This window comes from Malurus melanocephalus, unplaced genomic scaffold, assembly GCF_030028575.1.
Source record: "Malurus melanocephalus ecotype Western Australia unplaced genomic scaffold, MMel_1.1 scaffold_67, whole genome shotgun sequence".
Classification (NCBI taxonomy): domain Eukaryota; kingdom Metazoa; phylum Chordata; class Aves; order Passeriformes; family Maluridae; genus Malurus; species Malurus melanocephalus.
In genome coordinates, this window is record NW_026623299.1 from 1,658,022 (window position 1) to 1,674,940 (window position 16,919).

General features: G+C 38.9%; 1 protein-coding gene across 1 annotated transcript in view; it reads left to right on the forward strand.

Moving 5' to 3' along the window:
• Positions 1-16,919, forward strand: part of MGAT5 (alpha-1,6-mannosylglycoprotein 6-beta-N-acetylglucosaminyltransferase) — a 101,318-nt gene that overhangs the window by 30,704 nt on the left and 53,695 nt on the right. Inside the window, exons 2-3 of the mRNA XM_057366538.1 lie at positions 264-652; positions 4,573-4,740. Coding sequence (XP_057222521.1) covers positions 415-652; positions 4,573-4,740 — 406 coding nt within the window. The 5' untranslated portion in view covers positions 264-414. The remainder of the gene's footprint in view (positions 1-263; positions 653-4,572; positions 4,741-16,919) is intronic.

Below are 16,919 nucleotides of genomic sequence, written 5' to 3' on the forward strand. Positions count from 1 at the left end.
CAGGCAGGGAATTTGATCCAGATCCTGGGAGGTGTTCTCCACCTGCTCGGGCACATCGCTCCTGCTTTGTTGTCTTTCCAGTGCTTTTCTCAGCTTCTTTTTCTCTGGCTACTACAGTACAATGAGGAGACATGCAAATTAAACATTTACAAAGCAAACATATTGTCTGCTCCTGGTTTGTACCRGTTAAAGGGGAGACCTGATGTGGCTAGTAAAAACGTCAGGTGTGCTAACTGTGCTTTTTCTCTTTCCTCTCCCAACAGGATGGAACTGAAAYRTGGATATGTGTTGACAAAGGAGTTGGAATAAGACTGAGTCCTGCTCTGTGATATTTATATACATGGACCATGAACTTGCTGYTTGGCTTCATGCTTTAGGAACCTYTGTAGTAACTGTGTGAAGCTGTTGGGAATCATGGCATTCTCTCCATGGAAGCTGTCCTCCCAGAAACTTGGCTTTTTTCTGGTGACTTTTGGTTTTATTTGGGGAATGATGCTTCTGCATTTTACCATTCAGCAGCAAACACAACACGAAAGCAGTTCAGTCCTGCGTGAGCAAATTTTGGAACTCAGCAAAAGATACATCAARGCATTAGCTGAAGAAAATAAAAATGTGGTTGATGGGCCTTATGTTGGGACAGTGACAGCATATGGTAAGTGTGTTCTCTGGATTCCTTGATTATCTGATTAAGGCTTTTTCCTCAATTGTACAAACATTTTAYTTCATAATGCTGCTCGACTGGCAGTACTTTACCCTGTGCCTTTTCTGTACTGGTGGAGAAAATGGTCTTCCCTCGTAAGTAGGAAGTGGGACAAATTTTACATTTCCAGTGACTTGGAAGTGAAGCTGTCGCTAATTTTTATTACATCTGTCTAATAGCTCTGTCTAGTATGCCTTAGGTTATTTTTTAAAACTCAGTTTTGAAAAACTATTTTAGTGTTTCTGAGAAACTTTGSAGGCTTTTCAGTTTTCGTTTCAGTGATTTGAGAAATTTCTTGTAGAAAAACTTGCTGTAGTTATAAAATGAAGGCCAGCTATATTTATTTCTTCTTCTGTCCCATTTCACTTCTTTGTTCACTCAATTTACTTAAAGTTTAAGTTTATTTATCTGGCATAATCCTAAATTAAGCTTAAGTATATCCTATTTGCCTCAGGGCAGAAAACTCTTGAGTTTCAGCACCTCATTTGGCAGTAGGTTTCAATGCCTACTCTTTTCCAGTTTGTATATGGGAGATAAGTTTTTGTGCACGTGTCAGACAAAACGAGCAGAAAAGAGMGAAGTATACTACCAGAAAACATTACTGAATTAAAAATATCATCAAATTTCAGGTTGGGTGTGGTTCCTTTTCGRTCTGTAAAGATCACATAATACACCTTACGCGTTTAGCATTTTTTAGACTCGCTTTCTTTCCTATGTACCTATGCACTTTCAGGCTGTTTGGAAAACTAATTAGTCATCTAAATAAATGTTTTCTTTTATAGTTGTCTTAATATTCAGCGCTGAAGAAATAGATTTGATAGTTTTTGTGTGCTTAGGCAAAGAATATAGACTGGGATGCACAGATAGATATAATAGCTGCACCTTTGTCTCTAGTTTTCTCTTAAAACTCTTTACTTTTTGGTGCATGCAGTGCAAATATGCTTGAAGATCCTCTCTGTGTCTTGTTTCTGTCACAGCTCCTTTTTCCTCTGAAAAGCAAATCTTTGAGTTTGTGTGCTTTTGCTTTCCTGTAAACCTSAGATTATTATCCCCAGCATAGCTAACAAATCTATTGCTGCACTGCTTAAATAATAACCTGCCCTCATTCTGTAACTCCTGATTTGTGGCTGCATGTTGAACTATGCTGGAACTGTAGCCTTACAAAACAACACAAGCAAAATCGAGTGGTACTCGATCAATATTTGGGTTGAGGATCTCCTGAGCAAGTAGAGATCCCTAGAGGATTCTGTGATTAGGCATAAAACARAACTTAATCTGCTGTGTAGCCATCACCGCTGTCCTGTTACTGGGCAGGTGCTCGGCGGTAGGTGAATTGAAGAAGAAAATGGACAACAAATGCCAAACAATCYGGCTTCAGGTTTTGAAGTCATTAATATGTGCCTGAGTGAGGTCTGAGGGCACAGGATATCCATAAGGTAAATTCCCCTGCAGCTTGTTGCCTGTGGCATTAATTTCCTGTTCCAAATCCTGCTGAGGAAGAGGCTGACTTGCCTCCAAACGCTGGTCAAGTTCCCGAGGAGAAGTTAAACTGCATTTAGAAGTGGGTGAAGTAACTTTGTAACACTTCTGTGAAGGGAAAGCTAAGGTTTGTGTAGAAATTTCAACTCCATGGCTGAGGAGGTTATTAAGATTAAAGACTTAAAATTTAAGTTTGGCCAGGTGTTTTCAACAAAGTAGTATGGAAAGATGCAAAATAATGGTAGTTATGTAAAATATTACAGGCAAAAGCACTACAGTGACTGAATAACACCATATTAAATAATACTTTATCAAATTGGGTAAGGTAATTATTGAATAAATAAGTTAATTTGTCCTGTTTGGCATTCCAAATGACTTGTTGCTAGCAAATAATGAGATTAGCTCTTAAGAAACAAACASATTAATGACTGATATTAATAATAATTGGTAGAGGTTTCTTCACTATTCTGTGAAACTTAACGCTCTTGCTTATTTAGCCTTTTTATTTTCCTTAATCTTATTCTCTGATTGCTTTAAGTGGGCACAATCATGATTTCCGTGTCCAAGAATAAATTTAATGTTTGCTTGATTTGGCTGCTTTTACCCACCCAAAAGTCGTTCCTTGATTGTGGTCACACAGCTTGTTTACTTTCTCACTTTTTCTTTCTACCATGTATTCACCTGTCAGGTAGGTGGATCAAACATTTTCCTTTTAAAAGTTATAGTTCAGATATACACAGTGAATATAGCAGTAAAACAGTTGTTTTACAAAARTTCTGTGAGTCAGTGTTTCTGCCCCCCCTTCTCAAACCAGCCTCCACTTGCCTTTTTGTTCTGACAAGCTGTCTCTCCTTATCAGTGTTTTGCTATCAGAATTAAAAAACAAGAAATTTGAACCATTTTTAGTGCTTATGATCTGTGTGTGCCTTTATGTATTCTGCATTTCTTCCTTGCTGTTTCCTGAATTATTTTACTACATTTCCTACATTTTTTCATCCTTCTGTATTGTGGTTTCATTCATGTCAAGTCCAGAGTTTCCTTTTCTTCTGCACATTGTACCATTAAATGATTTCTAGACACCCTTTAAAATACTCCAGATGTGTGGACTGGTGCTTTAGATTCCACCTTCTGGTCTTTACAGCTCAAAGGAAAACACAGTTACAATGAGAAAGGCCTTCTTTATGGCACCATGGAATAAATAAAACTCTCCTTATGTTTGGAGAAAAGAAATATAAGCTTTCTAAAGTGAGAGCATTTTCTTATTTAGTCTCTCATTTGCACAAGAATTGAGATAGTCATGGGAAAAATTTTTTGAAAAGCACAGAATGCAAATGGCAGAAACACAACTGATGTAGAGASTGTGGAATCTCTTCAGATGTGTGGAGAAGTTTTCTATTACACMTCAGAAAGTTATTTGATTCTAAGGTTGTGTGAAACAGAAGATATATTATACCAAWACACATACAATTATTTTATGTAAATAAAAGGAAAAATAATGTAAATTCCTTTTGCCAGATTCTTTAATCTTTACAAGGGTAAACAAATGAAGGGCAATAATTTCATSTTCTTTGGCTTGTTGCCTTTATAATTACAGTTTAGTGTGGTAGTGGTCTAGTTTTCTCCTCTTGTCCACAGTTCTTTTAGCTTGCCAAACTGTGTTCCTTCAAGGAGTCTGAACAAAATAAAAGCCAGAGAAAAAAAAATCATAAAACTCCTTCCGTGTTGTCATTTGATATGCAAATTCATGTCATTGTTCATTGCTTTTCATGCCAAGGAAGTGCTATGTCAGACCAAATAGAGACAATCACCAACAGGCTGAAGAAAAGAAACATGAATTTTGGTGTTTTGTGAACATGACAGAAAAATTATTACTTTTTTTTTTATTTGCCCGCACAGAAGCTGGTTATGGGGAGGAGATGCAGGAGAATGTTTTTGTACTGGCTCAAAGCTGTCCCTTTTGGGAAGGGGATTTTTGTTCCCAGGTGACTGAGCATCTAACAGACTGTTCCTTTGATAATGCTTGAATATGGATTTAGGTTTAGACTCATTATTCTTTAAGCAGCTTCTTATTACTTGAGCCATTGCAAAGCAAGCATTTTTCTGTTCCCATAAAGGCTCACATTTCACCTTGAATGTAGATACACTTTATATGAGTTGCATTGTGCTTTGTAAAATAGACAGGATGACAAGYTCCATGTCTAGAGAAACTTGTATCTGAGGCTGAGCAAAGTAGGGAACATGAGYGCATAGAGCTGGTAATGGAAAAGATTTGCACTGAGAAAGTCTCTCTCTCTCTTATCTATATCTCTCCAGTCTCATTCTTGTACCTATTTTTTGATTCTGTCTGACAAGTGTGTGTTGCATTATTAAGCAGTTTAACTTCTCATTTGCAGATTTGAAGAAGACACTTGCTGTCCTGCTGGATAATATCTTGCAGCGCATTGGGAAGTTGGARTCCAAGGTGGAAAATCTTGTACTTAATGGAACAGGAGCAAACTCGACCAACAATACTACCACCTCTGCTCCCAGCTTAGGAGCAGCTGAAAAGCTTAATGTAGCAGGTGTGTATGACAATTAGTGAAATTATTTATGGGCTGTTTTAATCTGTACTTTTTCTCTCTTGAACGTCACATGATTTGTCAGTGTTAGATATCTGAAATATCTTGGATAACAAACTTCAAAGTCTAGCCTTTATCAATAACAGTCTGAAGTCCAAGCTCAGAGAAAGATCTTTCTTCTGTGGTAACTCAAAGAAAATGAAATTCTCCGCTAAAGTGAATAATCTACCTGGTTTTAGTAGTTGTTTCATGCTTTAAATGGTTTCACTTTAGAATGATGAAACTGGGGAGGTGTTTCCACTCTRAGCCTGATTATTTGGGTTGGTATCAATCTGCTCTGCCATACCACTATATACACTTCATTGGTTATTAACTGAAAGAAAGTATTTGTTATATTTGTTACTGGTCATGATTTAAAAATTCCTTTCCCTACAATGTTRACAGCTCTTAGGATTTGATACAGAGAGATCACCTACCTACTACCTTCAGTTAAAACAAAAACATGTTTTGAGATGACATTTGAAGTCATTAATTTTGTCTTCAGTGAATAGGCTGCTTTGTTCTGCCACCAAGTCAAAACAGTCCTGACTCATAGGAAGGTCTGAGTCTCATGATCTTTGCAGTTCCAAAAAGAGAACAGAGCAGAAGAGTTAAGGCAACTTGGTGAATAGTTTGATAATGCTCCTATGTGTTGTCTGCCCTTGAGTTTCCTGAAAAAACAAATACTTCCATTGAGAATGTGTTGCTTGCTTAAATTGGTCAAAATAGAGAAGTAAATGCTACCTTTGGTAGGGAAATGCTGCTGGAACAAGTCTAGGAAAGTAGATTTGCAAGTGATTGCCTGATGACAGCATGGCAGCAGAGTTGCTTTCAGCTGCTCAGTCCTAGCTCATTTATCTGTACCAAGGTGCTAAAATCATGTTATCTCTTRGTCAGACAGACCTTTCCCTCCCCCCATCTCTCTTGGTTAAACTGAAGGCAGGTCAGTAACAAGTACCTGAAGAGGTGCAGTGCTTGCAGGGTGCTCACAGGGTGAGCCATGCTCCTGACACAAGGCAACCAGMACAAGATCTTGGTTGAAAAAACTTCCACTGAGATGGAAAGTGAGCGAGAACAGCATTGTTGGAGTTTCTGGGCCATATATAAAATAAAAAACATCCCTGTATATTTTCTTTTTGTAGCTGGACAAAAGAGACTTGATGCTGTTATTTCCTTAGATTTACAGATACTTGGAGCACGCATCCACATGTTGTTGCTTTCAGATTTATAGGCGAAGGTTCATTGTTCTTACCTGAATAGGAAACATCTTTCATCAGTTCTTAGGGTGATTTGARTGTTGTTTGTTATTCTTGGAGTGAGTTAGATTCACAATTTTGGTATTCAGGAGCAACACTCAAGGAGCCTGGTAAGAGTTTTGAGTTTGCAATGTTTGCATAGCTTTGTCTGCCTGAGGCTTGCTCTGTAGCAAAGAACACAATTAGGTTTACCCTTGACTCTTGGTACACTGAGTTTAAAATGTCTGAAGCAACCATTAAACAGCAGCAACAGGAAAATCCTTTAGGTAACAGTTTCTCAAGGTTCGATCAATGTCTCATTCTCATGGCCCTGGATAATGGCACTGCTCAGGTTCTCTGGGCTGAAGAGTACCAAGGGTTAGGGGAGACCTTGAAGCTAATCACTGTGCTAAGTGCCTGCTCCTCATCCATTTGAAGCAATCAGTGGCAATTACCCAGACCAGAGGTGCCCAAATAGAAATGAAAAATTTGTTTCTACTTCTTCCTTCGTGGCAGTTTCCTGACAGCACATTCTGGAAGCCATATGATTTTGGTGTAATGAACATATTAATATCTTCTCTGATAAGAAGGAGTTGTTCTGAAACTAAGCTGGGTGAGGACACTGTGATTACAATACCAGTGTTGGTTTTGTCTGGAATAGTTCAACAATGTCACTTTTATATTATGTTAGAGCAATTGAGGCAATCTGAAAATTGTGGTGAAGGCATTTTGTTACCCATCAGTTTGTCATTTTACTGGCAYTGAAAGACAAATATTTACAAATACAGGTGATATTTTTCTTTACARCACGCAGCTGTTACACTATGTAGTGATCACAAAGCAAACATGTCAGGATTACCCTTCATCTCTTTACCAGTTTTAACACTGACTTTGGACAAAGTCATGTCAGCCATTGTTAATAATTCTGGTGTTTTTGKCTGGACAACCATCATGTTTGTGGAGCATACGATTAACATCATGTTGAATAATTGAGGTGATTTTTTTAAAGGCGTCTTGAGGTTGTTTTGGGTATTTTTTCCCCCTGAATTGCTGCTTAAAGGGCTGAAGTAAATTAAGCATTTTATAGCCTCATTTGTCAGCGAAACAGTGCAGTGTCATTAGCAGAGTTTGCAATGAGAGTTTTGCTTCCAGTAGAGCTACATCATGCATTTATTGCCTTTGGATTGAGATTTCACAGTGCACTGAGACCTCTGATTCTGTAATTTGTACAGCCATGCCCCTTTACCTATGGAAAGCCTTTCTGAAATGACTCAGGCTTCATGTTCCCCTGGAATCTCCTGATACTCCTTGTGAACCTTGGTAGTAAGGAGTGGAGTCACAAATCATCCTGTGCTCTGCCTTTTGTCCTCACTGACCTTGGGTAAAGGTTACTGTTTTATATACTACTGGAGTAGATAGCAATGATAAAATAAGATATAGAATGACAGGAAGGTGGTTATGCTGTAATAATCCTCACTGCTGATTATGACAAATTCAGGAACAAAACACAGTATTTTTCTTACAATTCAAAAGTGACTCTGATGGCAGGTTAGACTGGTCAATCTGAATATACTATGGGCTTTTCTTCATTGTGCATTTTAAGTATTAAAATAATAAGAGTAATAACACTTCCATTAAAAAAAAAATATTACTTATCTGCAAACTAGGAAAAGCAGAGTTTATGATGACTAATCAGCATTTCTCCTTCCAAGGCCTTTCTTCAAGTATAGAAGTTAATAAATACCGAAGGGGTTTTTTTTGTTGTTTTTTTTAAACAGCATTTAACAAAATAGAATGTAGTCTTGTGTAAGGCAAGATGGGCCACAAAATCTAATGGCATCCAGTGTTGGGCCAGAACATGTTGTAACCTGGAGTTTATAATCCATTGTAATTTACTTGCTGAGGGAATGAGCAGTAACTTCTCTGAAAGAGATTGACAGCAGRAGAAAAATAACTGCTGGCATGAGAAATAATCAAGCTGTTTAGCAGTTTTGAAAAAAAATAAATCTGTCTTTGTTTCAAGTTATGAAACGAAGTTTTTGTCTTTTAAGTTGTTCCACATCTGGCTATCAAATGTGATGTAGAACTGAGGCAGCAGTGGTGAAATCTGCTGTGGGAATATCACTCTGTGGTGGYGCAGAGAGTTTTTGGCAGATAAAAGGATCTGAGGAAAATCCATCTGGATTAGGCTCCTTCATGATAAGAAAGTGATAACAGTAGTTGGAATTATTGAGGATTTAGCAAAGACTGTAAGTTAGCTGTCTCTGAAGTAGGAGAACTGAAACTTTCTTTTGATTCCATTTTGAGTTTTGATTCTAGGGCTGGAACACCTCCCCTATTGAAGACAGGCTGAGAGACTGGGGCTGCTCAGCTCTGGGGAGACCTTAGAGCCCCTTGCAGCACCTAAAGGGGGCTACAGGAGAGCTGGGGAGGGATTTTTTACGAGTGCATGGAGTAATAGGACAAGAGCGAATGGCCTTAAACTGAAGGAGGGCAGGTTTAGATCAGATATTACGAATAAATTGTTTGAATAGTGAGGCACTGGCACAGGTTGTCCATAGAAACTGTGGATTCCCCGTCCCTGGAAGTGTTCAAAATCAGGCTGGATGGGGCTTGGAGCAGCCTGGTGTAGTGGAAGGTGTCCCTGCCCATGGCAGACGATTGGAACAACATGGTCTTTACAGTCCCTTCCAACCCAAACCAGTCTCAGATTCGGTGACTCTCAGTCTAATTGTTGTGTATGTGCAGACTGTAATGTGAATTCCTACACTTTCTGTGTGTAGCTTTAGTGTGGYACTACACCTAGTTCTCCCTCTGAARGTAGTTTTGTGGAATCCTTCRTTAATGGAAGCCCAAGAGCAAAGCWGCTTTTTTTCTCTTYTTGGCTGTATAAAAAGGATAGTRGAGCGGGAGCTCTTAGTAGCATAAATATCTTTAATCCTAGAGGAGCTGAGGATGGGACTTGTGCTAGAGGGTGAGGCTGCAYGGAATATGTTGAAAAGCAAAGCTGTGAACACTTGGGGATCTTGAGTGGGAGCTGAAGTGTTACTTTTTTTTTCCTCCTTTTTAGATCCATGTGTAAAATYGTAAGCATATTTTGCTTTTTCTTCTTCCTTCCACAGAACCATCAAACAATYTGGTAGTTTTGATACTGACAGTTTTCAACTGCTTTTTCAGAGCCTCTATTTTGTTTTTGAAAGAGCGAATGGTTAATAAAGATGCTTATAAAGCTTTGGCTGATGGTTTTGAAAGCTATAAAACCATATTCCCCCCTATCTCTCTTCTCTGTTTATCTGAGTTGTATCTGAAAAGCTTCTGAGATATTTGATAGCCATCCTTTTTACATTTGTGGGAAGTAATATATTCCCATGCACACAGGAAAGTATTAATCTAAACTTTGGGTGCCTAGGAGATGAGAGTTTTCATCAGCTTTTCGAACAGGAAGCTTTGAGGCACTGCTGCAAATGACACCCTGAGGAAGTTTAAAGTTGCTCTTGTAGAGATGATTAAACGGAAATGGGGAAATACAAAACTGTGGCACTTTCAAGCAGAGCTACAGGGCTGCTACTGTTGTGGCTGCAACTTTGGGTCCATGTGACAGGCACAGGATCACTTTGGTTTAGACAACTTGGTTTTTAACAGTTGTGCTTTTCTAACGATAAAAGAAATGCTTGATTTTTGTGGGACATAATTGCACTAAAATAGTTCATCAGGACAATCTGCTTGCGCGAACATGATCAGAGAATCAGTCCTCTGTTTTCTTCATGTGATTTTTTGGATCTTTGGGGGTGGGGTTAGTGTGTTGTATAGTGGGATGGGTTCCTTTAGAGGTGATCATCATAATTTCTTTGCTTGCTCATTGAAGTAGCTAAAATTTGGATCAGCATGACCATCTAATGGCCCAGATAGTATAATTGCACTGAAATGTCTGCCAGACTGGTTGTTTACAAAATGTTCTTTTGCCTTGAGAAGTGTCACTTTGAATGCTTTTAATTGTGTGCCTTTGATCCYACAAAAATGAGCGAGTGCAGGTTTATGCTGAGTCCTCCTCAGCCTTCCCCTTGCACACAGCTGGTGCTTTAGGACTCTTGCAAAGACCAAGAGCAGCCCAGTCAGGTGCTGCATGSTGAGGGAGAACATTTCTGGTCTATCTGTTCAAAGTTTCCTTRGCTTTTCTGTCTTGAGCATTAACTTGTTCTGCTGTGTTGGCTGTTCGGTTCCCTTTTAACAACTTTACTTTTAACATCTCTGAAGTCACTCACTCATTAAGATGCAGACTTCAGTGTATCTTTGTCACTTAAGACATGATGGTTTGGATGCCTGTCAGATAGCTGGCATCCCTCGTGAATATGTGGCAAGGCAGGCTGACAAGGCAGCTTTGGCAATGCTACARGAAGGCGCTTTTTTTAAACGTTGCTATGGTGAGAAGGACCTTTGTCGTGGTATTTCCATGTCCTTATTCCTGAAGAACTTGGGGCTGCCACACTGAGGCCTTTTAGGTGCCAGGGGAAGACTCAAGTGACCTTAGGATCAGTGGATTTGTTTCTGTGGCTCTCTGATGAATTTTGTTCCATAGCCTTGTTAGTTTTAGTCTACAACCACAGTTCTGCCATAGTTCTGTACTTGAAGAGATTAAAAAAGCTAGGATGTTGCAYATTGTTTTCATTTCCAAAGCTTCCCTCCTGTCTTGAGAGGACCAGAGCAGGCTTTTCTTTAATTAACATGATGTATCATCCCTCAGAAATCAAGCTGGCTGTCCCCACAGAGCACAGTGAGTACCAGATGTGAGAGGGAGTGGGACTGCACATACAGTGCTTTGCTTCYTCAAGGTGATGCTGTGCTTTGCCTYGTGTTTACTGTGCCCCATTCATTCTATTCTTTTCCCACACTGTCTGTGGGTCTGTATTAAGATTTCTGCCCCTTCCASAAAGGCAGCAGTGGGGAGATTTTTGTGCCCTCCAAGCTGGCTGTCTCAGCCCAGCGTGGTGGCTGTGCAGGAGACCACYGGTGAATATTTTCCACTGCAGTGCAAAGCTGTGTTAGTAATGCTGAAGGGGGCTCTTAGTGCTCCCCTGGGCTGCATTTTGATTAAGCACTTGACTACTACTCGAATTCTCCTAACACTGCATTGATTTCAGTAGTGCTAATGGAACACAGCAGCGCAGCTTGTGTGAGGATGGACTAGCGCTAGAAAAGTTAATTTTCTTTAAATCATACCAAYGCTTTGCTGCTGAAGTTTCTAAAATGTTAGTAGAAAGCATTTTGTGCTCTGCATTTAAAGTCTCTAAACTTTAGCTCGTTTGATTGAATATGTTGTTAGTGCTTTCAGCTCACACTGCAAATTCTCTCTTTAAAGAAATCTTACCAGCTGGAGATGAAAAATGTGAATTGAATTGAGAATGTGTTAATTAGTGGGAAAAGGGAATGGAGACCTTACACAAACTAAACCAGCCTTAACTGCAGTCTGTGTCTAACCACAGACACCAGATTTCAGGACTAAAATAGAAACAAGAAAACAGTTTCATGAATTAAAGTAAGAATMGTACTTATATTTAATGATCAAAACCAGAAGGAGAAAAGAGATAAAATTGGTGGATAGATTTGATTGGATAGGATTACTCTGACCTTATAATGCTAGAGAGGTTCTGTATTTTATGAGATCTGCTGATGGGAACACTTTTGACTTGAGCTATTATCTGTGCTGTATATCATCAAAAAATACTTTAATATGCACTAGTCKGGAAATCAGAGTTTAAGCCTCAAGGTTCCAAAGTACATCATTTTTAGTGTCATGTTAAATTCTTAATGTATTTCCATTCTCAGAAGAACTCCAAGCTGGTCCTTAGCAGAGTAGGTAGGCTGCTGGTGTCACAGCTTGCAGTTTCAGCTGTAYTGCAGTCTTTTCATTTGCTTTAACCAATATTGCTATTTTAAAACTCTTATGACAAACAGAGCACCTATCAAACAGCACTCACTGCTGAGTGACTAATTATAACTCTTTTTCAGCATACTGTCTTAGTGGAATATTTCTAGACTTCCTAACTGTCTGATGGAGGAAAACCAAAGCAGAATTTTTTAGCCTGTTACAAAACACRTTATTTGAAGGGTGTGCAATATAGGAAAGGGAGAAAACATGCACATAGCACTCACTATTGCTCATTTTTACTGCTTTATTAAAGAGTAACTTGAAAGCAAATAAAAATCAATTCCCTACCACAGACTGTGCTTTAAACCACATAATTCTCATCTGGATGTTGTAAACTATCACTATTACAAACAAAACCTGTGGACAGGGAGTTGAAATGCAGGAGGCAAGGAAGACCTGTATGTGTGAGCTGCTGTTTGGGCAGAGGGGTGCTGGTGGCTTTAGCAGATGCAGTTGCTCTTAGAGAGCAACAAGAGATGARCTCCTTCTCCAGTGCAAGGTTGGTGGCTTCGCTCAAATCTGCCACGGCGCTGGTGCTGACGTGCCAGACTTTGCACTGGAACAACTGAGGATTGTTCACAAGTTCAGGTTCACCTGCTGTGCTCTAACCATGTCTGATGCAAAGCTGTAGATCATTTGTGAAGGGAAACATATGGCTCCTTTCTAAACATGAGGATGGAGTCTGTGAGTTATATTTTAAACATCCCAGGACCTCACAAACAGTATTGAAAGAGCTTTTTTTTTAAATCTGCAGTTGTTTGGTGTTTTATCAATAGTTTTCTTTTTTTCCAGGGTGATCTGTACCAACTGCGTGCTCTTAGATTTATAATACGCTGCATTCATGTTTTTAGTTTATCAGTGTGTTGACTTTTAACGTAACATCATAKGAGATAAATGTTTAATAATTCTGTCTTTTCACAACAGCAGTCAAGAGGGGATAGGAATTCAAAAACACTTAGGTGCGTGTAGAACAGAGATTAATATCATGACTCACACAAAGGTTGGGAGAAAAAAGTGTATTTATTAACTATCACTGCTTTGTACTAACTTGGCAGTCRTGTTTCTAACTTTTTTTGGCTGTAAGTTCGAAGTTTTGGCTGGGAAAAGAGATTWCAGAACTTGTATTTTAAATTATATGAATCCTAATTAAGGATAAAAAWTCTTGTGGTTTCTCAAATACTGTTTTCCAACAAAAGTCACTTTAATGTCTGGCCTAATGTAGTTTTTGCCTTCAGGAAAGAATTAWCCAACATGAATTTGCTAACAGCATAATACATCTATCCATACTTTTWAACAAGAATCCTCATAAGATATTAGAGGGTTATTTGGGGTTTTATCTCCAGATGATGAAAAATTCTGAAGTCTGGACTTGTATGTTGATGCAAAACATGATTTTCATGTTTTGGAAGATCCTGATGTGTAGATTGGCATCCCAAGGGTTCCACTTCCTCATCTCCCTTGTCTTTATGATCCGCTCAGAAGTGTAAATTGCTGGTGTCTGGTTGAGCTTGGTCTCAGCTGCTGATGTGAAACACAAGATTTGTTCACCTCTGGATTCCTGTTTAAGAAGAACCAGCTATGAGGTTTTACCAACAAGCTCCAGCACACTGCATGCTCAGTTAACAGTGAGCAGCAAGAGCAGCAGAAATGTAATTCTACACAGAGTTTGTGTATCTACCCAAACATCAGGCTGTTGATCATTAAGGAAAAGAATAATTGTGAGGGATGTTTRTCAACCTAGAAATTGCTCTGGTTGTAGCCAAGAACAAAGAGTACAACCAGAAAAAGAAATAGTTGACTGGAGCTGTCAGGATTATTCACTGGCAAATTCAGAGTTCTGCACTGAATTCTCAGGCTTATGTGTGGAAACCAGCACTGACTTGCCCATTTRTGCAGGCAGTTGTTGCTTAGGACAGCAGTCCTTGATGTAGATGTGTTTCCAGTCTGACTGCATCAGCTGGCTTCCTGTTCATGGGCTCGGATGAAAGACTGATTCCCTAGGGAATATCTGATGGAACAGAGTTSCATTTCCTTGTTCCCTCTCCTGTCCTTTCACATTCATTTCCTCTTGTATGCACATATTGCTACTTATTCTTTCTGCTCTGGATAATATTTTTATATAAATTGTTTCATGAGACAGTTTATATTAAAGCTTTATAAATGGCCTTCATTGAGCTATTACCTGTTTAGTTGCTGTGAATGAAGCAAGTGATAGGTATTTGGGATACAGATCCATGGTAAAGCTGAATGGGAAGATGGGGGTGGGGAGCTGGTGATTGTGTAAAACCTCTCCTGTATCTGGTGGAGAAAAAGCAGGAACATTTTTGAGGAAGATGAATCCTAGGAGTGTTTACTGTTGCTGGCAAGGAGGGGGAGAGATGTCAGATACTCTTGGTAATRCTACAAGAGACGTGAGGATTTCAACATGGTTCGAGGTGATAAATGYGGGCATTAGTGCTCTGTGTTCCCTAAGTGTACAGATCGTCCTGGAGAGTCCGTGCTGTGTTTGTGTGTAACCCATCCCAGTGGGAGAGCAGGARTGGGACTGCTCTGGAAAAGCCCTAATGCAGCTGGCCACAGGGGAGASCAGAAGCCTGAGAAAGTCTGTAGCTTGTGCTGAGAAAAATGTCAGTCTCTTCCTTTTTACTTCTTGGAATGGGCAGGAAGGGCTGTGAGGGATGGTTTTGTCCTTGGAAAGGATCTATGTGTGGTACTGATGGAGCTGTTGGAGTGTGAGGCTGCTGCRAGGTGTGATTGTTGGAGGAGGGTTTTTATTCTTGCGAACAGATCTCTCAAATATGTGAAACATTGTGAGAAATGAACAGTACCAAAGACTGCCCGTCTACAAAAACACACTGGGATGCAGAAAATGTGCTKACACATGGCAAAAGCAAACATCTAGACTGCAGTTGTGTATCTACCCAAACWTCAGGCTGTTGTCCATGCTTGGGCTTTTTTTCTCCATCCTTTCTTTCTTTTACAGGCCATGAGATCCCAATTAAAATTAAATATGGCATCAGTGTTAGGTTTGGCACTGTATGCTGTAAAATATGGAATTATAGCTTGTGCTTATGTATTACCCTGTGCTTAATAGGAGTTAAGATGAAGAGAGGATTTGCTTGACTAACCTTCTGTAGAGGAAAGCCATCATRTGATAGCATAATTAACTTGAGATAGAAGACATTTTTTAATTCTAAATGACAAAATTCATRGCTTATTCTTGTTGGCAAGCTATACCCAGGCATTCAGCATTTCCAGYCCTAAATGGAGTATGATGCTGAAAGATGAACTTTCCCTGTGTATCTCTGATGTTGTACCAGAGATTTCAGAGGTCTTTTTTGTTTTAGAAAGATCTCGAATTTGACATTAAGCTGTTATTTTGCATTCAGTCTTACGAGTTAGTTTTAAAAAAAAAAAAGACCAAAAGGAAAAGCTGACAAACCATTTAGACCATAAAGCTCTTCTAATGGAATTATATTGATTACTGAAAATTACTRTAATAGTAACTATGCCTCTTTATTACTGTTTGATCTCAAGAACTGACTTTGGTGTGATTCAAATGGAAGATCTGATTCCAGAACTGCAGTAAATCAAAATGTCCTATTATTATGTAGCTTTGCTGAGTGAATTGAGAATATACTTTTAAATTGCTGCTATCTGTATGCATGCGCTGTATGTTCTTATTCAGAGCAGAAATCAGAGCCTTAGATGTCGGTGGTCTGGTCTGCAAGAATCCCACAGGGATAAAAAGACAGGCAGAATATTTTGAAAGTGCTTATTGATTGGAAATTACAAAGTCATTGTACAAACTACTTTGCTTCAGTTCTATTGTCATTGGCAGTGCAGCTCAGTTTGTCAAATCACTCCTGCTGCAGACACTGACAAAGAAGTGGTGTCTTCCTGGCAGGAGTCTTCTTTCCCTCATCAAGTTCATTTTGCAATGCTTGGCTCACATTTCAAACTTCATCTTTAAAAGGAACTATTTGCAGAAAATTGGAAAATAGATAGATCAGGTCTTGGGTTTGGTATATAATAATATAATGCAACATTCTAACTTTTACCCACTGGTTTTGTCGCTACTCTATTCTAATACTGCAGCCTTCTTTTTGTATTTTCTCCTGGGCTCTCTAATTAGCATATTCTGGATGAAATTGTGCACTGTTACTGCCACAGCATAAAGTGTTCCAAGGTTGATGGCTGGCTGACTTTAATGATCTTGATTCTTRCCCGTAGGAAAAGCCAGAAATGATGCAGGTATAATTTAGATAACTGTGGGATGAACCACCTAAATTGAAAACCTTATCCTCCACTGCCTTTGGCAAGAATCTCTCCACCGTGGCAATAATTTTTCTTGCCTTAAAGGCCTGCATTAGAGGGTTCTTCTAAGAAGAAGGTCTCTTGGAGCTGAAGGGGTAATGTCCTTTAAAACTGCTGCTTTTTCCTTGGCTCATGAGCTAGAAATTTTGCTCTGCATTACGTTCTGTAATGTGTCKCAATAATGTAGAATGAAAAAATAATACTAAAATGGGCAAAAAAAGAAGGAAAAAAGATCTTGGGAGACCATAGGAGATACTTCCTTTGAGATGTGATGTAGTGCTACTCAGTTGTTAAATTAGATCATATTGCAACATTTATTAATTGGGTCATATATCTGGYGCCAAGTTTCAGATCATGGGTATTTGATAAAGTGATAGCAGAGCTTGAAAAACTAGTTGTATGTTTAAGAGCAGCACACATCCTATAAATGTTTGACAAATGAAAACAAATTGTTGCCATTTATTAGTTTTAAGCACACTTTGATTAGGGATATTTTCTCCTTGTTATTTTCTGTATGCATTAGCTTAATTTTTAAGTCTTCATAGATCGGATTTTATAATTCAGCATTTCTACTTCAAGTCAGAGTTGAAATCTATGCAGCCATTTTCTTGTACGGTCAAAAAAGAGCACACTGAGTTTTAATGTTATAACAAATATTACCCAGT